Genomic DNA, 23,909 nt, shown 5'->3' with positions numbered 1-23,909 from the left:
TTGAAACTCAAACAAACCATCCCGGCCAATTTACTAAAAAACAAGGAGCTTTTCCTGGAACTATATTTTATATAACTTTTAATACAACAGTATAAATCAGCTAACAATCAAAGAAACCAATTGCAAATTTTAAACATTAATCAGCAAATTTTAAACATTAAAGTGAAAAACATGCCAAATAGCTCTATAAGGAAGTCACGTGTTTTTAGATGGCAAAGTGGTGCCGATTTTTAAAAGGCACGGATTCATCAACATATCCAAATTGACTATGCACGAAGAGATTATGATGCGTTTATCGAAAGTGGAACCTTTCCCTATTGTGGGCTTTATATTTTGGACAATTATTAGCCTGACTTTTCTTTTCGCAGCATATAGGGATTTTGTATCCACCCAATTAACATATTACAGCGTTGTTGTTTTTACAGTTATTTTTGATTTGATTTGATTTGATTTGATTCTTTATTCCAGAGGCTTTCAGTCTGCGACTGGTTGGCCTCTTTTATAATTATTTGCTATTTCAATGTTTTGTCACGAAAAAAAATCGCCACCAGCAAAATCTCACTATGAAAACACTAGAAGTTATCAATTCAAAATAGTTTAAACTATAAAATACGAATATTGAAAGCGTCCAAAACTGCTTAACCTACCCTAAGTGCTATGAAGAACAAATTTTCCGCCGATTGAAGAATCGAGAGAGAAAGTGGCATCAACAGTTTAATGTTAATAGGGTTTGTAAACACCGGCGACGCGTAGTTTCCGTTACAGTTAAACCACCTTCTGCGGTAGTACATGCTAGACGCGCATATTATAGTGAGAATTTGTGGCATACAGTGGGACTAACAGAAAATGAAACTGACAGATTGTTGTTTGGTCGTGGCTGTTGTTACGTTCCAATTATCAATTGTTTACGGTTTGTCTGAACAAGATGGCAACGAATACAGTAATTCTACGAAGATTTTGACACGTCAAAAACGTTATTTAATTTTTCGCGATATATCCAGAGGATTTGTTAGTGAATCGTGTTTGGTTTTCGAAAGCTATTACTGTACATGCTTATTTATCGCACAGGTTCGTGCCAACGTCAAGGATCGAGCAATAGATAGTACGAATATTTGGGCTCAAGCGTACGGATTCCGTTGGAATGTAGAATTCAACAATCCACCGGGACTAAGAATAACTAAACGGAGTTTACACAGTACTATCAGCGAAATAATTCAGTCGTTTGTGTTTTGACCAAGGTTTGGTTTTTGGACAAAAAATGACAAATTGACATTACTTTTCAGGCGATTTTTTAAAGGACGGGAGTATATTTTGGGAACATTTTGTGAATTACTAGGATCTATGAGTCCCAGCAAAGGCATATTATTTAAACTATTCAAACGAATCTTTACGTAAGTTGTACCAAAATTCAAAATTCAAATTATTGACCTGTATAAAGATTATAACTATTTGTATTTGTACACAGGCATTCCTCTTCTGCTGGCGCTAGTTTCACTAGTTCTAACAATTTAACCGAGGACGATGAACTGAATTTTCCATTTATGAAATTAACCGATTGTCTGGAACTCGACCAACATTTTTCGGTTTCGCGTTTGGACCTATCCAGCAGCGGCGGCAGTGATGTGCGATAACCATCCCAGTGACAAAACGGTTCCCGCTAATGATTACTACGCTTGAATTTTACATCGATAATTGTGCCATTTGAAGGATGTACAATTTTTTTCTGTACAGGATTCGATATATTTTTAAAACGAAATCAAAGTTTCAATTTAAGGAACGCAAACAATCAAAATCTGTTTTTCTATCAACAAAGATATCCAATATTTTATAATCATAAGTAAAGGTCTAGCTGAAATTTAAATTGTCTACTTCTGACTACAAACCCAAATCGCAACAGAATACGAAAAAAGTGGTGTACAGGGTAATTGTAGAGTTGATTATTATCTACAGTATTGCAGAAGAAAGTAAAGTTTTATATTTTCTATTTATGGCGTCAAAAGAGCAAAACGAAGCCGAAAAAAGTGTGCCAAGCCAACCCTGGATACCGTAACAAGGCAAGCTGTCTGCTTGATATATTACATATCAATGTTATGACTTCAAGTAAGATATTTTATAAATCACTTATCATTTCAATTTGTTTTGTGAAATTACATTTCAATGATTTTGATTATCTAAATGCGCATTTTCAACTTTTGCATCGAATTTCAATTAGAGAAAAACTGTTGTGAACTCATCTGCGGGATGCGCTCAAAGTTATCCAATGATTTTTCAAAACATACCAGTTCATAATGATAGGAAAACAACCTGACACATTTCATTAGGAAGCAAAATTAGTTTTGGGTGCTCGACCAAATACCGTTAGTAATTAGCTGCCACAAAGAATAACGTTGTTTCGTTTGCTGTAACGCCGACTTTCCACGTGCAGAAGCACTTCGCATGCACCGGATCCCTACTCCTGGATGTTCTCTGCCGTTGCGATGCGCAATTGTTCGCATTGGAAACTTGACGTTATAAACGTAAAATTGCTGGCTAGCTTAGCCAAGCAACATGATCCAAAACTATTTACCGCACAAAATTGCCAGCTTTCCTATGACGAGCGACCAGGGACATGAAAGGTTTCCTCTCCATAGGAAGTACAAACAAAACTTAGCCGGCAAATTAATTATACAATAATATTTCATGCTTCGCTAACGCTGTAAAAGTTTTTCACTCGCCAACCGACCAAAGTTTTAATGAAAATCAACATTTTCGGTGGCATGCTGATTAGGTGGGTAATGGGTAGAATTTAGACAAGCGGCTGCTGCCAGCAGCGTTTGTAATCTGTTTTCCTAACCACTACCGTACCTGTTGTAGTGATAACCCCACCAACTGCAATGCAATGGGTGGCAGCAGGTTACCAGAAATATTTCAGATAACTGTCCATTCGGTTGATATTTTAACAAGGAACATATCAAACAGCGAAACATAACCCGTCGGTAAAGGATTCACATGTTTGCAGGCCACCAATTTGCTGTCAAAACACATAAAGCAGCGAAATTATTTTCTTAACAGAAAAAAACATCAACACTGCTTTCACCGTGCGGGAAAATTAATAGTTTTACTCAATCTGATGATATTTCGCACAGGAACCGAACCAGAAACGGAAATTTTAATTACGATCAACATTGTGAAAATTATGAATAGATGACGATGCCGACGACAAGCGCGGGAAAAAGAGTTCATCTGGTACTGGCAGGCCAGTCAATGTAATAATGGTTTGAAAAGAGCGATTTTCTCTGCCACCTTTTCCGCTGCCGAAGCTGCCGTGGAATTCCACCTGTTCTACCGAAAACACAACTAGCAACGACGACGAAAAGTATGTGTGTGTGTTTGTATGTGCTAGAGTGAAAAGTGTATTCCGTAAAATCCGGCTACAGCTTGGCTAGTCAAAGCGAGTTCCCGTGTTAGTAAAGTACGGAAAGGGGAACTGAGAAGTGTGGTAGAATTTATAGGGACAATGGCAGAAATTGCAGAGTTGCGGTTGTAAACAAGCTTTTGACATTATTAATTTTCAATAAAATCAATTATCCAACACATCAGAAACATGCACACGATAAAATAACGAAACATCATTAAAGTTGACTAGCAAAACGTCACTATACTTGACTGGCTGTTCGTCCTAATAGGAAATCTGAGACCGAAAGCTCCACCAAACCGCCTGCAGAGGCGCATTGCATTGTGAAAATGAAGCTAGAGTTGTATTTGATTTGATTTTACATTTTTGTTCTTCGGATCAACATTTTGTTGCAACTCAGAGATTATCGTTTCTCTAGTTTCAAGACTTTTGACGTCTTGACGATTTTCTTGACGATTTCTTGACGACTCGACAAATTCTTGTGTACTTCCTCACGAGTTACTGTGGAATTTCTTGACGATTTCTTAATAACTTCTCAACGATTTTCTGACCTCTTGACGACTTTCTTGATGACTTCAGAACGACGTACTATTGACCTCTTTACTATTTCTTAACGACTTTTCTACGAATTACTGATGATTTTTTGATGGTTTGCTCACGACTCCATGGCGGTTTGTAAACGATTTCTTAACGACTTCTTGGTAACATTGTAGTAACTTCCGAATGATGATTTAACGATTACTTGCCGATCTCGCGATAATCTCTTGATGACTTCTTGGTTACCTTTTTGACGATTTCTGGATATTTATGTGGCGACTTGATGAATTCTTTAGAGTTTCCACCCGACTTATTATTGATAAATACCGAAAATTCGGATAAAATTGATTACTTTTTGGATACTTTGTTAAATATCTTTAGATAGAAACATATTTAAGAATAGGATTTAGTTTATTTATTTGCCACAATTTATTTTTGACATTTGCTTAACGACTTCTATTTACTTTTTCAAAACTTTTTTGACAATGTCTTGACGACTTTTTAACTACGTTCTTTAGATGAGTTCTTGACGACTTGTAGACTTCTTAACATTTTCTCCATGGCTTATTCACAACTTCTTGATGATTTCTTGAAAACTTTGCTGTCAACTTCTTAACGACTTGTTTGTAACATTTTTACGACTTTCTTGATAACTTCTCGACGACTTTTAACGGCTTATTAGCGATTTATTACGTCTTGACGACTTCTTAACGATTTTTTAGATGATTTCTTAATGAATTTCAGAATTTCTCGATCGTTTCTTTACAATTTCTTGGCAACTTCTCGAGAACTTCTAGACGACTTCTGACTGACTGCTGGACGGTTTCTTGGTGACTGCAGGACGAATTCTAGACGACGTTTTAACGACTTCTTCTTGATGACTTCTAGAATACTTTTTGACAATTTCGTAACAACTTCTGGATGACTTTATTTATACCTACGTTTTGATAACTTCTTGACAACTCGACAAGCTTCCGAGCACTTCCTCACGACTTTCTGAGGAAATTCTTGACGATTTCTTAACGACTTCTTGATGGCCTATTGACAACTTATCATCGGCCTCTTGACGACTTCTTAACAAAAGTTCATTTTTGAGCGTCTTAGTAAAATACGAATGCTGAATGAAAGATAAATCAAAACTATTTTCACAATTAAATTTCACTTTTGATTTTAGAGTTTTCGAAAACAGACACTTATGAAGCCTGCAAGTCGTAGCCAAAATGCGTATGTCAAAATAAAATTATCAGTGAAATTTATTTGTGACAATGGTTTCAACTGCTCTTTCATTCGACTCCTTATCGACGATTCTAGAAATTAATGATGACTTTTTGATGACTTACTAACGCCTTCATGGCCACTTTTTGACGATTTCTCAATGACTTCTTAATGACTTTTCAACTACCATATGACTTCTTAACGACTACTTGACGACATCTTGATGATTTCTTGGTGAGCTCTTGATGACCGTTGGACGATTTTCTGTAGATTACTTCTTGACGTAACTTTGTCGATTTCTTAATATATTTTTCATGGTTTCTTGACTTCTTTCACTTTCGTATCTTCGTGCAACGTAAGAATTATTGAACTAATAATGTAATGTATATACTGGACACTATCACTTATTGTTCTTACAAAATATATTTCTTGACTTCTTGGCAAAATTCTTGAAGTCTATTTAACGATTTCTCGATGATTTCTTTGCGACTTCTGGATAACTTCATTGCTACTCCTGGACGATTTTTTGACAACTTCTCAACAATTTCTTGATTACTTCTTGACGCTTCAACAAATTCTTGAGTACTTCCTTCTAACTTACTGAAGAACTTTTTGACGCCTTCTTGATGACTTGATGATGATCTTGTGATCTTTTTACGACTTTCTTGATGATTTCTGAACGACCCATAAACGAGCTCTTAACGACTCCTTAATGACTATTCTTCGAATTACTGACGACTTTTTGATGGTTTACTGACGACGTCCTGGGGGTTTAACGGGAAATTAGCAGTCATTAAGTTTTCGTCGGAGAGCTCAATTTCAGAAGCAGTTTTTGGGTCCAAAAGCGGGATTCTGTTTATAAAAATGTAAATACTGCATTCTTCTTGCTAATCTGAACACAGCGAATATATTTTTATGAATAGAATTTTTGTTTCAAACAAAAAAAACTGCTTTTGAAATTGACAGAATCGATGACGACTAATTTCACCTTAACGACTTTTTTACGAAATACTGACACTTTTTGATGGCTTACTGGCGACTTCCTGGCGACTAATTGACGATTTCATAACGATTTCTCAACGACTTTTTCGTGACTACCAGACGACTTCTTGAGGATTTCTTGAGAACTTATTGGCGAATTCTTTAGAGTTTCCATATGACTTATTACCAACTATATGATTATTTACTTCTTGGTGATTTCTTGGCGACTCCTTGAGGATTTCCTGACAACTTATGGACGACTTCTTGATGACTCTGATTTTTTAATGCTTTCTTGACAACATCTTGACTACTTCTTAACGACTTTGTATTGATGAACTCTTGACGAATTCTAGACGACTTCTTAACGACATGTTCATGGCTTCTTCAGGACTTCTTGACAACTTTTTTGTCTATTTCCTGGCAACTTCTTGACAACTCCTTGACGACTTCTAAATGGTTTCATTACTTCATCACTTGGTAATTTCTTGGTGACTTCTGGAGGACTGTTTGATAAATTCTTGACGGCTTCTGAACGACTTAAAACCACGTCTTGGCAACTACTTTATGACTCAGCAAATTATTCAGTACTTCTTCATGACTTATTGACGAACTTCATGGCGATTTTTTAACGACTTTGACTTTTTGGCAGTTTGGTGACCTTTTTACGACTTTCTTGAGGTCTCTTGACGACTTCCTAGCGACTTTTCTACGAATTTCCGATACCTTTTTGATGACTTACTGACGACTTAATGGTGATTTCTTTATGACTTCTCAACAACTTTTTGATGACTGCCGAACGACTTTTGACGACTACTTGACAGGAGTAATTCAAAAAAGGGCTTAGTTTTCGCAGTACAGTTACAAATCAGGAAAAACTTTTTAAAATATGTACCAACTACTCAAAACATCGCGAAAATATCAAACCTCAGTCTTGATAAATTTCTCTGAAGACTGCCCTGCCAAATATTAATAGCTGCTTGACAACTTCTTGATGATTTCTCGATGACTTCGTAACTACATTTAGACGACTTCTGGACAACTTCCATTTTCTGGACTTATAAGCAAATACCACTGATTATCCACTTCTCGATGATGTCCTTCTCGATTTCTCAAGGCCTCCTTAACGACTTCTGGAAGATTTCTTGATGACTGCTGGAAGACTTTTCGGTGACTTTTTGACAGCTATTCGACGACTTCTCAACAAATTCTTCCTGATAACTTTTTGACAAGTTATTATCGACTTCTTAACAATTCCATCGCAATTTCTTGACAACCTTCCTGCCGACTTCTTGACGGTTTTGTAACGACTTTTGTAACGACTTCTTGACAATTTTGTAACGACTTCTTAACGGTCTCTTGACGATTTTCTAACATTTGACGACGACAAGATTACATTTTGATGACTTTTTGACGATTTCTTCACGATTTGAATTCTCGACGATGTCTTCTCGACGATTCTTTTACGACTTCTTTAAGATTTGATAATCTCTTGACGACTTCTAGGTGACTTAATAACGACCTCTTAACGAGTTCTTAACAATTTTTTGAGGACTATTTTTTGGTAATTTACGACTTCTTAATGACTTTTTAACGACTTCTTGAGCAACCTTTCTTGTTTTCATTGAATCCTGAAAATCAAAACTGGTTACTACATATATAGGACAAGTTTTGGAAAAACATATTTTCATGCATCAAAACCATATTTACCCTACGGTTTCGATGCATAAAAATATGTTTATCCAAAACTTGTCCTATACATGTAGTAAGCAGTTTTGATTTTCAGGATTCGATGAAAACAAGAAAGTTTGCTTTTTGCGAATCAACTTCCTAAATCTACATTCTCGATCTTTTTTATATTAACTGATTAACTGTATTCGGTAGGGCAGTCTTCGGAGAAAATTATCAAGACTGCAGTTTCTTGCAGATTTCTCCGAAGACTGCCCTGCCGAATATTAACAGTTACAATTGAATCCAGTCGATAAAAAACACAACTTAACTGATTAAATTAAACAAATTAAACAAATTAAATAATACTAAAAGTCACGAAGAACAAATTAAATCGAAGAGAATGACTCAAATTAATTAAAAATTGAAGAAAATCAGAGTGAAGAATTCCAACAATTCAACAAACCAACAATTCTTCAAGGCGACGTTTGAAAATCGTTATAAAGTTATCAATAAGTCGTCTATAAGTAGTCAAGAAATCATCAAAAAGTCGTAAAGAAGCTACTAACGTCTCGCCAAGTCTCGTCATAAAGTCATCTAAAAGTTCACTTTGCACTATTTCTCAAGTCATGCTTTCGATAAGGACCGTTCGAAGGGAAATTCGGTAAAATGTTTCAATAAAAATTTTCGTTACGATTATTGCTTTAATTACGACAAAACGTTCATCTATAGCGGAGACAAAATTGTGTTAAAGATAAATTATTCTAGTTAAAATAATATCATCACTCTTAAGCTATTCAACATGATTAGTTCTAAAAAATATCTATCAGTCAATTGAACATTGTGACAAAAAATGTCTTTTCGATGCATGGTACAGCCATAGACTAACAGACGTAACACCTCGAACAAATTTTCTAACAAAACATCGTTTCAATGACACCCCTAAAACTTGGAAAACACACTAGCATCACCTGGTGCCGTCTTCGCGCTACGCAGAGTGAGTTACTATAAAGTTATCAATGCTATAAATTTACTTGTATATTATCTGACAACAGCGCCAGCGCAGGGGAGCGGTGTTCTCGCGCAGCGACTGTTGTTTGAGTCTTGGCTTAAGTGAAGATTTGAAATGATCGTTTTTATTGGCGATGGAATGGGGTTTCAGTGTTACGTCTGTTAGTCTGTGGTACAGCTGCTTCCAACTAGCGTGTGTTAGAATTAGAATTTTCCCTTACCACTACTCACAACGTCATAATCTGCTTGGCTAAACACCCGGTAAGTGCCATTACCTTGCAGAAAATAAATGGGATCCTTAATTTTCCTGATATCATAGCCATCCAGCTGCAGGTCACGTTTCTTTAGTTTGAAAGTGGTCGTCATGGGAAGCTCCGATAAAACTCGGATGAACAGCGGCCGGGCATAGGGTGGCAAGCAAGCGCGTATTCCGACGGCCAACTGCTCCACATCTAGTTTCCCTTCGGTGTCTACGATGGCCGCCATTCCTGCTTTACCCTCAACCTCCGGAATCTGCGAAAATAAATACCTAATTAGAAGAGGCGGTCGCATGGGTGTCAGGACTTCTTACTTCAACTCCATACACGGCACAGTCCTTCAACCCAACTATACTGGTAATTACTCCTTCAACTTCGGATGTTGCAACGTTTTCTCCTCGCCATCTGAATTATATAAGTAAAGTTAAAAACTTTTCTAGTTAGATTTACATCTAGAAGATCTTACCTATACGTATCCCCAGTGCGATCTTTGAAGTAATAATATCCGAATAAATCTTCTACCAAAATGTCACCCGAATTAAAATACATATCGTCTTTGGTAAACACATCTCGTAGCACCTTTTTCTCCGACGCTTTTTTATCTGCGTATCCAACAAACGAGTTGAGTGCATTTTTGAGGTTAATTTTCCCGATAAACACTCCCGATTGGCCGGGTTTGCAGCGGATGCAAAATCCATCAGCATTACGAATAACTTCTCCAGTTTCTTCCTCACAACTACAATGATTATCAATAGACGATTAGATATGGTTCAGGGCCCACAGCCGTATTTGATTTTTACCGCACTAAAGTAACAGGATATAACCTTCGGGCAAATGCCGGCACGAATCCAACTGCTCCAACTGTGTTGTCGATGTTCACTACATCACATTAAAAAAGGAATTTTAGATTGATTTACTCTAGTGAAAGGCGGTATTCAGTAAACACTTACTCAAATTCGAGTTCCCCTCGGTCGAACCGTAAAACTCGGCTATCTGCTTGACGCTGAAACGTGACGCAAACTGGGTCCAGATTTGCGGCCTCAGCCCATTGCCGAACATGACACGAACATGGTGCTGCGTATCGGTTGGCTTTGCAGGAGTGGACAACACAAACCGACAAGTTTCGCCGATATATTGTGCAACCTTCGAATGAAATTTATAATGGGGTTCTTAAGCACAATAAAAAAAATTGTATAGGAGACGCGTCCTACCGTGCAATTGTACTTGATACAATCCGTGAAGAAGTTTGAAGCTGAGAACTTCTTCCTTAGGGCAGCGGTCAAACCGCACAGCATGATGCAACCCATACCGACCATTCCGCCCGCGGAGTGATACAGTGGCAATGGGTTGTAAATGATGTCGTCGGTCTGCAGGTTCAGCATGTAGTAAGCCCCACTGCCCATCATGATAAATCTGAAAATGCACAAAAAATAGAGAAATTATTTCCAATTTCATCGTGAGCACCCGAAATAATGTGTAATAAACATCATAGGTAACCTATAAGCATCACCAATGCCATTCAAATGTAAGCCAATAAGCATTTAAGTCACCTTAAATGCTACTTAAAAACTACTTTGGCAAAATATGCGGCTACTTTACTGCTAATCTTCTTACAGTGCTGACTGACAATGCTCATTTGCTGCTGATTACCGACAAGAAGAGTTTGAAAAGAATTTTGGATGCCAATTTAATGCAGTTAGGCAGTCAAAAAGCTAATAAACAGCAACGTGCAGTATAAAATACCAGATATGCTAATAAGCGGCTGATCTACTAGAAGTCAAACCAAAAATCGGGTTGTTGAAGATCAACAAAACCGCTGCGCATAGGGATGGTCACATCATCTACCAGGGCTGCGGCAATACACACGAGCTGGGCATCAGCTACAAACTAGAATTTTGAATTTTAATCTCCATCAGTCTTAATCAATTCACTGTTTCACACCATCAACACGTCCTTTCTTCGTTTTGCAGCTGTTTTTTGGTATTCATAATTTTATTACGTAACTATTCTTCGGACTCCCTCTCCCCCTATGTAACAAAAAGTAACGCAAACTTGACCCCCCTCCCTCCCCTCCAAGCGTTACGTAATCTGTGTACGAAGCCTAATCACTACCCAGCTTATCGCCTACAAAGTGCTGTCTTAAGTCATCTTCCAACAACTATCGCCAATAGCCAATAGATTTGTGGGAAGTTATCAGGCCGGCTTCATGCAGGGTCGGTCTACAACGGACCAAATCTCCAGAAGTGCCGCGCATTACGAGTCCCCACGTACCACCTGTTCATTGATTTCAAAGCCGCATATGATAGTGTAAACCGACAAGAGCTAAGGAAAAATCTGGACGGAAACGGCTTTCCGGGTAAGCTTACTAGGCTTAACATGGCTAGATGGATGGGATTCAGTGCTGGCTGAGAATCTCGGGTGGATTGTCGGACCCATTCGAATCTTGTAGGGGACTTCGACAATGAGATGGTCTTTCCTGCCTGATATTCAACATTGTGCTTGATGATGTTTTAAGATGATTTATCTACTTTGTTGACGACGTGAATGCTGTCGGCAGAACATTTGAGACGGTGAAAGATCAGTACACCAGACTGAAACGCGATGCAGAGAAGATTGGGCTAAGATAATTACGTCTAAAACAAAGTATATGCTGGTGAGTGGGACCGAGTGCGACAGGACCAGCTTGGGCAGTACCGTGGTAATGGACGGGGATGAGATTAAGGTAATCGACGAGTTTGTATACCTTGGCTCACTGGCAACAGAGGACAATAATACCAACCGTGAGATTAAAAGGCGTATTATTAGCGGAAGTCTGGTCTACTATGGACTTCACAAACACTTGTAGTCGGATAATATGCGCCTCCGTACAAAGTGCACACTGTACAAAACGCTAATTAGACCGATTGTTCTCTAAGGGCACGAAACTCGCATGTACGGAATTAGAAAATTCATGCTGAGGGTTAATCTTGTTCCCAAATTGAATAGTCTGCGGATCCCGAGATGCTATTTTGTGAATGCTGTGAGAAGACCTATTCATCCCTACAAGTTCACGTATTTGTGGACGCAAGCAGGTCTGCTTATGCCTGTGCAGTATATTTCTGGGTTGAAACACCACAAGGCCCAGATGTTCGACTTGTAGCTGCGAAGTCGAAGGTAGCTCCGTTGAAAATGCAGACTGTTCCACGATTGGAACTACGTGCGGCTGTGCTGGGATCCCGCCTACTTAACAGCGTAATAGCCATGCACGCTCTTCCCGTGACGAAGCGTGTACTATGGTCGGATTCCAACACCGTTCTAGCATGGATTAAATCAGACCAGCGCCGATATGATCAGTATGTGGGGTTCCGAGTTGGTGAGATATTGACTGTGACAGATGTTAGTGAATGGAGGAAGATCGGATCGGCGATGAACGTCGCGGATGATGCCACTAAATGGGGCTCAGGGCCGAATATCAGCTCTGAAAGCCGATGGTTTCGTGGACCGGAATTTCTGAGGCAACCAGAAGAATTATGGCCAGGCAAGAACGAACCGATTGCTCCCACTGAAGAAGAGCTGATTGTTTGCAACCTACATCATAATATTTCGGAATCACTGATCGATGCGGATAGCCCAGCTAGCACCAACTCGTATATCAACGTACGAAAACTATCGTAAATATCTTCTAACAAACTCGAAATCGTAACTAAAGCTGGATAAAGTGGGATCAAGTTGATTTTCTGTCGTATATAATGATAATGACTGACATAGATACGATTTTCAGCACAAAATTGTAGAGTAGTACGGAGCGACTCGCGCTTAATCGGATATTATCGTATATAAATACTTATATAGTCGTAACGCGCAAAATTATTCGTAATCACGTATATCGCCTCCAAAATAGTGCGGATATGCCAATTTTGCGCATGAAATACGATTTATTTAGCATGTATATCTATACGTAATGCTGATTTTTACCTTGTTTATATATGTGAAAATGCTAGATTTAGTAGATGGGAGAGGCTTCACAGGACTATGGCTTATGTGCACAGGTTCATCCACAATGTTACAGTTTTGTAGCGGAAAAGAAAGTCGATTCATGGTTGTTTGAGACAGAACGAATTGGTGATGGCTGAACTATCCTTGTGGAAACAAGCACAAAAGGAGGTGTTTGCATCGGAAATGACCATCCTTGAAGCGACAAGCGGAGAGCCGGACGACCGCCATGCAACTCTTTCCAAGGGCAGCGCAGTCTACAAATTGTAGCCCTTCATGGACAAAGACGGATTGATCCGCAAACGCTATCGACTGAGTAACGCAGAGTGGATACCGTACCAAACCAAGTACCCGGTAATTTTACCCCGTAACCATCGAATTACGTTCCTCCTAGTTGATCATTTTCACCGTCGTTTTCGGCACTCTAATCGCGAAACAGTTGTGAATCAAATGAGACAACATTACGAAATTGCAAAATTGAGATCAAAGGTGGCGGAAAGCTGCGTCCGGTGCAGAGTTCATCGTGCTTGTCCGTGTTCGCCCCCCATGGCCCCGCTGCCGAAGGTCGGACTGATTCCCTATGTACGACCCTTCACATACGTAGGTGTCGACTACTTTGGTCCAGTGGTAGTGAAGGTTGGTCGAAGCAACGTCAAGAGGTGGATAGCTCTGTTCACTTGCTTGACTATCCGAGCAGTGCATCTGGAAGTCGTGCACAGCCTGTCAAAGGAATCTTGTGTTATGGCGATAAGGAGGTTTGTGTCACGACGAGGAGCGCCGGCTGAGATATTCAGTGACAACGGGAGAAATTTTCACGGGGCGAATAACCAGGTGAACCGCGAAATAGAGAATCGTAATGACTACTTGGCCTCGACCTTTACAAACACTACAACTCGTTGGTCGTTTATCCCACTTGGCGCACCACACATGGACGGCGCGTGGGAAAGAATGGTCCGCTCAGTGAAGACAGCAATTGGGACCATATTAGATGCACAACGGCGGCCGGATGACGAGGTTCTGGAAACGGTAATGATCGAAGCGGAGACGATGGTAAACACAAGACCACTGACGTACATCCCGATAGAATCGGTGGATCAAGAAGCTTTGACTCCTAATCATTTCATTTTCGGATGTTCGGACGGGGTTAAACAGGTTCCAGTACTACCTACGGATTACCGTACAACGTTGAATAGCGGATGGAAGCTTGCTAAACATTTGTCGGATGGAATATGGAAGTTATGGATACAGGAGTACCTGCCAGTGATATCGAGGAGATCAAAGTGGTTGTGAAGTGAGAAGGAGATAGCGGAAGGAAGTCTGGTTCTGATCGTAGATGGTGCAGTCAGCCACGTAGCCAGAGGTGGGGGCCAGGAGCCCTATCTTGGCTCCTAATACATTATATGCATATCTTACTGCTTATAAATATAATACACCACAATACATTTAACGTATTGTAGTTCTAAACGCAAAAATATGCTTATAAAACAGTTAAAATCAAAATTGGGCCCCCGGGCCCCCCCCTTCTGGCTACGTGGCTGGGTGCAGTACGAAATCAGTGGACTAGAGGAAGAGTAGTCAAGGTCATTCACGGAAAGGATGGACGAGTGCGACAAGCTTGGGTGAAGACAACTACCCAAGCAACCAAAAGTTCGAATTTCACTTAAGGAACAAACTTGAAAGTTCATATTTGGTTCAAATTTAGTTCCGCAGAACTTTCTTGCTGAACAACCAGACGCTACATTTGTAAACCGAACTTCATTCTCATTAAAGTACCGTTACTAGCTGCAGCAACTTGAAAGTCCAACATGCAGCTTGAAAGTTCAACATACAACTTGAAAGTAACTTAGAGTTCGGATGATGGTGTCTAAGGAAGGTTAACAAGCTTTATGTCTATGGAGGTATAGCTTGCTAAGCAGCTTTACTCGTAATTAACCGAACTTCAAAGCTGCCTGGAGTTCGCTGCATAGAGCGCTAAGTAGCTTCTGAAGAAACTTTGGCAAAAGTTTATAAAACAGCACTTGTAGTTCTATTTTTATACTTTTCCATTTTCTACCTCCGCCTCCTCCTAACTTTTGTAAAGTCGGTTCATGCGATTAAGATAGACCATTTAAAAAAAGCCTAACTAACACCGACCCCGCTACTGGATTTGAACCCGAGCATTCCTCGTTGCATGCCAATCCTGATACATTGCGCCATCTCTGACACCGCTAGTGACATGAATTTTGCCGATGAGTTGTTCTTAAGTGTAAGTTCGTTTCGGGGCTGTGATAAATGAGAAATTAGCACATCGAGTAAAAACAATGCAAATGGCATATTCCAGCAACGGAGCAGTGGTATGCGTCTAAGTTACCGAAAAGAAGTACTCGAGTTCAAATCCCCGAGGTTTTATGTTGGTGGTGTGTGGTAAGTTACAATAAATTAATATTTATAAAAAAACCGTCGATTATTAACCGAAATTAAACATCTTAGTTAATGAGAAATGTCATGAATCTGCAAAACAGGAAGAAGTGGAAAAATATTCCCCCAATCTTTTTTATTTTGAAAATTATTGGAGTTTCTTTTTGGGCTGAACAGTGTTCTATATAGCGACTTAAGCGAACTTTTTGCGAACTTTCTAGTTCTGTTACTTTGTATTCCCTTCGAAGTTTAAACATCAAATACGAACTTGAAAATACTGTTGCGCCTGGGCACCCTAGCTCCCATAAATCAACTTTGGCCGATAAGGTCGATGCGCCGCGGCGTGCCGCTTGACGAGAAGCGTTGGCAGACAGTGTGTCAAACTGACAGATTATGAAACGGCTTGTCATGACAGGGGAGAACACAGAACGAAAACAATCTCTACAGTGGCTTGCCAGTCGTGAAATTCTTTAACCTACATAAAATTAGTTGAAATTGCATTAAAAACTAGTAAAAATCTTCTTAAATCTACAATTTATTAAAGTTAACTACCCTTATTTGCTATACCTGAACGAGTAAGTACTTGAATCAATAAGCTAAACTAAAACCTAAGATAAAACTAAACATGCAATGAACAGTTACAGTTATAACCTACATCTTACGGATAAATACATGCGGTTTACTCGATAGCGACACTGAAAAATTGTAAGTTAGACCTAAATTTTGTAAATGCTAAATAATGAAATCAAATTATGTTTATAGCTTAAAGCTGCTTGTATCAAAATACATACGTTGCTAAGGAAAGTCAGTGGTCGTTTTTCTTTGTTCCATAACCGCCGGAACAAAATCTTTAAGAATTTTTCACTATGGAAAAGCAAGGTCAGTCGGATATGCATACACCCGAACGCAATAAGGCCAACAACTGCGTCAACTGTGACCGTCCCGATGAGGTGGATGACATGGTCCAATGCGACGAGTGTAAAGTTTGGTGGCATATGTCCTGCGCTGGAGTGACAAAGTCTGTTGCGGATCGGCATTGGAGCTGCCGTAACTGCATGCCTCTGAGCGTTTCGTCCCGCACTACCACTTCCAGCGTTAGAGCAGCTCGCCACCGAATGAAGCTCCAGCAGCTGGAGGAGAAGCAGGCTTTGGAGACACGCCACCTTGCCGAAAAGCATAAACTGGAAGAGGAGATGACTGATTTGGATGAGGTAGCTAGTAACCGAAGCAGGATTAGTGCTCGGTCGAGCCTCAGAAGGGTACAGCAGTGGCAAGATGAATGCGCTGAGCAGACAGAAGGCGCGCCAAATCTCCAATCGGAAGAGCAAGTAGCAGCCTCACCGGTTCCACAGAACACCTCACGCGTCCCGGAGAGCACTAAGGATGATAAGTTACCGAGTCCAATCGTTCCCGACATCAACAAACAACCGTTAAATTCGACGGTCAAACCGAAACACGTCAGTGGGGATCAGCAGCAGGCAGTCGGCGCGTTCCCTTCGGCGGTTCCGGAGTCTACACTGATCGAGAGGCAACAGCAGCAGCAAACCGGCGCGTTTTCTACGACAGTTCCAGCAGTTAGAAAGGTATCTGATCCGACTAGTAATGATGATACCCAAAATCCCCCCGTAGTACAGCATGGTAAACAACCAGTATATCAAAACGAAATTCACAGTTTGCCACCAAATTATAATAACTCCTTCCATCAAATGATGAAGCAATTTGGGCACTTGATGCCATCAGCCACGGTTTCTTCTTTCAATTCATACTCGCATCCTCCCGAAACTGTTCCGCCGCTCGGAACGAATACGACTCTTCCGTATAATATTAACCCGACTTTGCCGGCAGGTAATATCCCCTTGCCACCGGGATTTCCGCCCGTTGAACAATTCACTCCTTCCCCGTCACAGTTAGCTGCACGGCAAGTAATGCCTCGCGATTTGCCTATGTTTTCGGGCAATCCCGCAGATTGGCCGATATTCATAAGCAGCTTTATGAACACAACGCTGGCTTGCGGTTACAATTGTGCCGAGAATCTCGCGCGACTTCAACGCTGTCTTAAAGGACCCGCGTACCAGTCTGTTGAAAGCAGGTTACTGCTTCCCGATTCGGTTCCCCAAGTGATTGATACCCTTCGTTTACTATATGGTAGGCCGGAATTGCTAGTCAGTGCTCTATTAGACAAAGTGCGTAGTGTTCCGGTTCCGAAAGCGGAGAAGTTGGAGACGATCATTGACTTCGGCATGGCGGTACGCAGTTTATGTGACCATCTTGAAGCGGCTGGACAGCAGGATCACCTTTCGAATCCGACTCTGTTGATGGAACTGGTAGAGAAACTTCCCACACACACCAAAATGCAGTGGGCAGATTATTTACAACAACACCCGGTGGTCAATCTGAAAACTTTCGGGGAATTTATGCTAGGAGTCATCACTGCAATTAGCAGAGTTACTATGTACACTGCGGGGAGCAGCGGTCCCGCCAAGCAGAAGCAAAAGGGATCAGTGAACACCCACATCGATGAGACGGAGCAAATGCGCGTACCAGCTCGCGAAAATGAGCGTTGGTGTGCTTGTTGCAAGAAGACGGGACATCGAGTCACGGAGTGTGCCACTTTCAGATCGTATTCCGTTGACAACCGGTGGAAGTTCGTACAGAACAATGGGCTCTGCCGTAGTTGTTTGAATGCACACGGTAGGAGAAGTTGCAGAAACGCCACGCAGTGTGTGATTGAAGAGTGTAAATACCGTCACCACCCATTACTCCATTCGAATCGTTCAAGTAGGGACCCGGACCCAGCACAGGATCCCTCGAATGCGGAAAACCACACCCACCGACTGTGCGATCAGTCACTTCTATTTCGGATAATTCCGGTCACTATCTTTGGACCTCGAGCCACCATCGAGACCTTTGCGTTCCTGGACGATGGGTCATCCCTATCGCTGGTCGAACATGAGCTGGTTGAGCAACTTGGCATTGACGGATGGACGAAGCCTTTGTGTCTGAAGTGGACAGGAAATGTAACCAGAGTGGAGTCGGAGTCGAAGCAAGTTCGGATCACAATTAGAGGTGCGACTAGTCAGAAGAAGTTCACCCTGAATGATGTTCGTACCGTAAAAGAGCTCACCCTGCCGGAACAGTGCCTTCGATACGATGAACTAGCCAATCGGTTCCGTCATCTCAAGGGTTTGCCAATCGTTGGCTACGAGAGAGCCGTACCTCGTCTGCTGATAGGCGTGAATAATTTAAGTCTCACGGTGCCGCTACAGGTGAAAGAAGGCAAGAAGAACGAGCCCGTTGCCGTAAAAACCAGATTGGGATGGTGCGTGTTTGGTGGCAGCGACAGAGGAACTACACACACGCTCCACTACCATGCGTGTGAATGTGTCAGTGACCAGGACTTAAACAGTTTAATAAGGGATTATTTCGCGTTAGATGATGTGGGAGCGAAGCCATTGCCGCAGCTAGAGTCCGAAGAAGACAAGCGGGCCAGAAGAATCATGGAAAAAACTACCTTCCGGGTTGGAGATAGATTCGAAACAGGATTACTGTGGAGATATGACCATGTTGAGTTTCCAGATAGCTACTGTATGGCAGTCAAGCGCTTCGAATGTCTGGAGCGCAGGATGGTTCGTGATCCCGAATTAGCGGCAAATCTGAGAAAGCAAATAGCCGAGTATCAAGTGAAAGGTTACGCACACCGTGCGACGGAAAGTGAACTGTCCCGAGGAGACCCAAAGCGTGTTTGGTATCTGCCGCTAGGAGTGGTAACGAACCCGCGAAAACCAGGAAAAGTTCGATTGATCTGGGACGCGGCAGCTAAAGTGGATGGAATATCCCTGAATTCCATGCTGCTTAAGGGTCCAGATCAACTTACGTCACTGCCAGCTGTGCTATCTCGTTTTCGCCAGTACAGAGTGGGAGTTTCCGCAGACATCAAAGAAATGTTCCATCAGATATCGATTCGGGAACAGGACCGTCATTCGCAACGTTTTCTGTGGCGGAACAACCCAAAGGAAACCCTGGAAACGTTCTTAATGGACGTTGCCACCTTTGGTTCTTCAAGTTCACCAGCGTCGGCACAGTTCGTGAAAAATAAAAATGCCGAGGAGTTCGCGAACCAGTTTCCACGAGCTGTCGAAGCAATCGTGAGAAACCATTATGTCGACGACTTTCTCGACAGCTTCGAAGACGACAAGCAAGCAGCGCGCGTATCTAACGAAACTAGATTCATTCACCAGCAGGGAGGCTTCCAGCTCCGAAACTGGTTATCAAACAGTGCAGATGTGTTGAGAGAGATGGAGGAGGAAGATCCGCAAGATAGCAAGAGCCTTTGCCTGAACCCTACCGAAGGGAGTGATCGAGTATTGGGGATGCTGTGGCTGACGGTGAGCGATGAGCTACAATTCGCCATGAAAATGAAAGACGAGATTCAGCAAGTGATTGATAGCGCAGGACGCCCAACCAAAAGACAACTACTGAAATGCCTGATGGGAATTTTCGACCCACTAGGTCTTCTGAGTGTTTTCCTAGTCCACGGCAAAATACTTCTTCAGGACGTTTGGCGAGCTGGACTGCAGTGGGATGAGAAAGTACCAGACGATATATTCGACAGATGGACCAAGTGGACGGAGCTCTTTCCGAAGGTCAGGGACCTGCGGATTCCTCGTTGTTACTTCGCCGGAGCGAACGCGCAAATCTACAAATTTCTTGAGCTCCACGTCTTCGTCGATGCGAGTGAAGTCGCGTTCTCCGCTGTCGCTTATTTCAGGGTGGTCAAACCTAGCGGTGAAGCAGAATGTTCGTTAGTAGCGGCTAAAACGAAAGTTGCGCCATTAAAACCGCTGTCGATCCCTCGCTTGGAGCTGCAAGCAGCGGTCTTAGGAACCCGCTTAATGTCATCGGTCGTAGAGAGCCACACCGTCGAAGTAAAGCAATGCGTTCTATGGAGTGATTCCGCAACAGTTCTAGCATGGCTACGTGCCGATCATCGCCAGTACAAGCAGTACGTGGCTTGTCGTATTGGGGAAATGCTATCCACAACGGATGTTGCACAGTGGCGATGGGTTCCTAGTAAGTTGAATCCGGCGGATGCGGCTACGAAGTGGGGAAAATGTCCGTGTCCGGCAGCGACCGACGTCTGGTTTACAGGACCTGAATATCTCTCGCAACCCGAAGAGTACTGGCCAAAGCAAAGAACATCTTTAATACCGCCAGAAGAAGAGCTACGGTCGTGCTATGTGGTCCAAGAACATCTTATTCCGGGCAGGGTTATGGAATTCAATCGCTTCTCTAAGTGGCGACGTCTTTCAAGAGCTGTAGCGTACGTACACCGTTTTATTGACAACCTAAAACGCCGACTTCGGGGGGAAGAGCCGGAAATTCTACACCTAACACAGGAAGAGTTGAAGAAAGCGAAGAACAGTCTGATGCGGATGGTACAGTGGGAAGTATATCCCGAAGAAATGATCGCGTTGTCAACGGAACGAACCGAACTGGCAAAGTCTAGCAGTCTTTTCAAGAAGTCGCCTGCTGTGGATGAATTCGGAGTGCTGCGGATTGATGGCAGAATAGGAGCTGCCCCGCATACTCAATTCGACACAAGGTATCCGGTGATTCTCCCGAGAAAACATCTGGTTACCGAACTGATCGTGGACGACTACCACCGTGCGCTTCGTCATGCTAACTCGGAAACAGTGGTGAATGAAATTCGCCAACATTTCCACATTCCTCGGCTGCGGACAGTGGTGAAGCAGGTTGCAACCGCGTGTCGTTGGTGCAAATTGATAAAAGCGACACCGAAGGTTCCGCGAATGGCCCCACTCCCACCAGCGCGATTAGCATCGTTCGTTCGGCCGTTCACTTACACTGGTATTGATTTATTTGGACCACTAGTGGTGAAAGTGGGAAGAAGCGCTGCGAAGCGTTGGATCTGCCTTTTTACCTGTTTAACTACTCGCGCAGTCCACGTTGAGGTGGCATACTCTCTCTCTACGCCCTCGAGTGTGAAGTGTATTACGCGTTTTGTTAGCCGACGCGGGTCACCTGCGGAGATATACTCGGACAACGGCACAAATTTCGTCGGGGCCGCGAGGTTGCTTAGGGAACAGGTCGAAGCTATACACGATGAATTGGCGGTAACGTTCACTAATACTGATACTAAATGGATTTTCATACCACCGGCAGCACCCCACATGGGCGGAGCGTGGGAGAGAATGGTACGGTCGATAAAAACTGCCATGGAAACTGCGTACTACAATAATAGCAAGCTGGATGATGAAGGGTTGGCAACCCTGGTCGTTGAGGCTGAAGCAATCGTCAACAAGCGGCCACTTACCTACTTGCCTTTAGATGCTGCTGAGACAGAAGCTCTGACTCCGAACCACTTCCTGTTAGGGAGTTCCAATGGCGTGCTCCAACCCGCGACAGCATTCACTGACCCTGCGTTGGCGCTCAAAAGCTCCTGGCACCAAATTCAACACCAGCTTGACATCTTCTGGAAGCGATGGATCCGGGAATATCTGCCGATGCTGACAAAGCGGACAAAATGGTTCGGTGAAGTGAAACCTCTTGCGAATGGAGATCTGGTTCTCATAGTAGACGATTCCCTGAGAAACGGTTGGTTGCGTGGACGAGTCCTGGAAGCTGTGGCTGGGAAGGACGGGAGAATCCGGCAAGCAGTTGTTCAGACTACAAGAGGGATACTGCGTAGACCTGTATCAAAACTGGCTGTGTTGGAGGTACAGGCTGATGGTAAAACTGGCTCTGATGACCAGTGTTACGGGGGGGAGAATGTTGCGCCTGGGCACCCTAGCTCCCATAAATCAACTTTGGCCGATAAGGTCGATGCGCCGCGGCGTGCCGCTTGACGAGAAGCGTTGGCAGACAGTGTGTCAAACTGACAGATTATGAAACGGCTTGTCATGACAGGGGAGAACACAGAACGAAAACAATCTCTACAGTGGCTTGCCAGTCGTGAAATTCTTTAACCTACATAAAATTAGTTGAAATTGCATTAAAAACTAGTAAAAATCTTCTTAAATCTACAATTTATTAAAGTTAACTACCCTTATTTGCTATACCTGAACGAGTAAGTACTTGAATCAATAAGCTAAACTAAAACCTAAGATAAAACTAAACATGCAATGAACAGTTACAGTTATAACCTACATCTTACGGATAAATACATGCGGTTTACTCGATAGCGACACTGAAAAATTGTAAGTTAGACCTAAATTTTGTAAATGCTAAATAATGAAATCAAATTATGTTTATAGCTTAAAGCTGCTTGTATCAAAATACATACGTTGCTAAGGAAAGTCAGTGGTCGTTTTTCTTTGTTCCATAACCGCCGGAACAAATACGGTTAATTGCATAAAAATGAAGTTGAATAGTGTTCTATTCATGATCATTTCGTTGGCTGATTAAGCCAAAAATCCACTTTTATCGGAACTTTTGGTTACTTGGGTAATGGAGTCATCCGTAGACCGGTCGTGAAGCGGACGATACTAGACGTCGTTGAAGTGGGTAAACCGGAAGCAGAGCAACTAAATGGTTTACAGGCGGGGGAATGTGACGTCAAGTACCCCTCGGCAACCAGCATGCGATGATTCTGGGTTCATTTCACGAGAGGCGATAACGAAGAGAAAGAAAAGAAAAGGTCACTGATAGTGATAAAGTAAAATTGAATTTCATGCGGTGCAAGAAGAAATCTCCCGTTCTCGTTTTTATACTTAATCTAAATTAGTAAATTAGTTAAAAGTCTAGAGGTAAAAGGTGGATAATATTAAAATCTTTTTGGATCTACCGTAAGTAAATTTATTGTTAAAAATTACTAAAATCTATAAACTAAAACTAAATAAAATTATTACAGGACCTATCTAACCTAAAATTGTAAAATTGTATTGCCTAAAGAATTACGAAGGAAAAACTGTAAAGTTACTTATACCTAAAATAATTATTAATAGTAAAAGATGATTAAAATTACAGCTAAAGCTGATCCTACTCGCATACCGTGTTTATTTTGGGTCTGCTAAAAGAAAACAGTTTAACAGAGGTGGACGTAATTATGCTACGCCGGCCTTGTCATAAGACGTAAGGCCAACTAAGTAAGACATAAAAGATTAAAAAATGTTTGATAATGCTCAGTCATCTGCATCTCCAAACGGTATGAATCAACAAATTCCGATTGTACGATTGGTTGCTTGTAATCGATTTAATATCACTGGGGTGCACCAATTTCTCTGTCAAGTTGAATGTAAAAAATCCCAATGATGCAATATGGTAGTCGGATTTTTAACCTTTTCGCTATGAGTCAAGCATAGAAATACATTCGTTATCATACGATATCTAATCTAGTTTAATTATAGTCACAGTCTCAAATTTGATGGTAGAGTAGCTGTTCAAGCTGTCTTCAAGCTATTTAGGCTTCGTTACCGACTGCTTGTTGATTAGTCAATAATTTGACAAAACTCATTAATTTT

General features: G+C 41.7%; 1 protein-coding gene across 1 annotated transcript in view; it reads right to left on the bottom strand.

Annotated features, from left to right (window-relative positions):
- Positions 1 to 8,492: 8,492 nt before the first annotated feature.
- Positions 8,493 to 23,909, bottom strand: part of LOC128738517 (long-chain fatty acid transport protein 4) — a 35,128-nt gene continuing 19,711 nt past the window's right edge. The window contains exons 6-11 of the mRNA XM_053833720.1: positions 10,272 to 10,473; positions 10,011 to 10,203; positions 9,861 to 9,939; positions 9,527 to 9,796; positions 9,375 to 9,465; positions 8,493 to 9,316 (exon numbers count right to left, since the gene is read on the bottom strand). Coding sequence (XP_053689695.1) covers positions 9,008 to 9,316; positions 9,375 to 9,465; positions 9,527 to 9,796; positions 9,861 to 9,939; positions 10,011 to 10,203; positions 10,272 to 10,473 — 1,144 coding nt within the window. The 3' untranslated portion in view covers positions 8,493 to 9,007. The remainder of the gene's footprint in view (positions 9,317 to 9,374; positions 9,466 to 9,526; positions 9,797 to 9,860; positions 9,940 to 10,010; positions 10,204 to 10,271; positions 10,474 to 23,909) is intronic.

Source organism: Sabethes cyaneus, chromosome 2, assembly GCF_943734655.1.
Source record: "Sabethes cyaneus chromosome 2, idSabCyanKW18_F2, whole genome shotgun sequence".
NCBI lineage: Eukaryota > Metazoa > Arthropoda > Insecta > Diptera > Culicidae > Sabethes > Sabethes cyaneus.
This window is presented reverse-complemented; position numbering and strand designations above follow the sequence as displayed.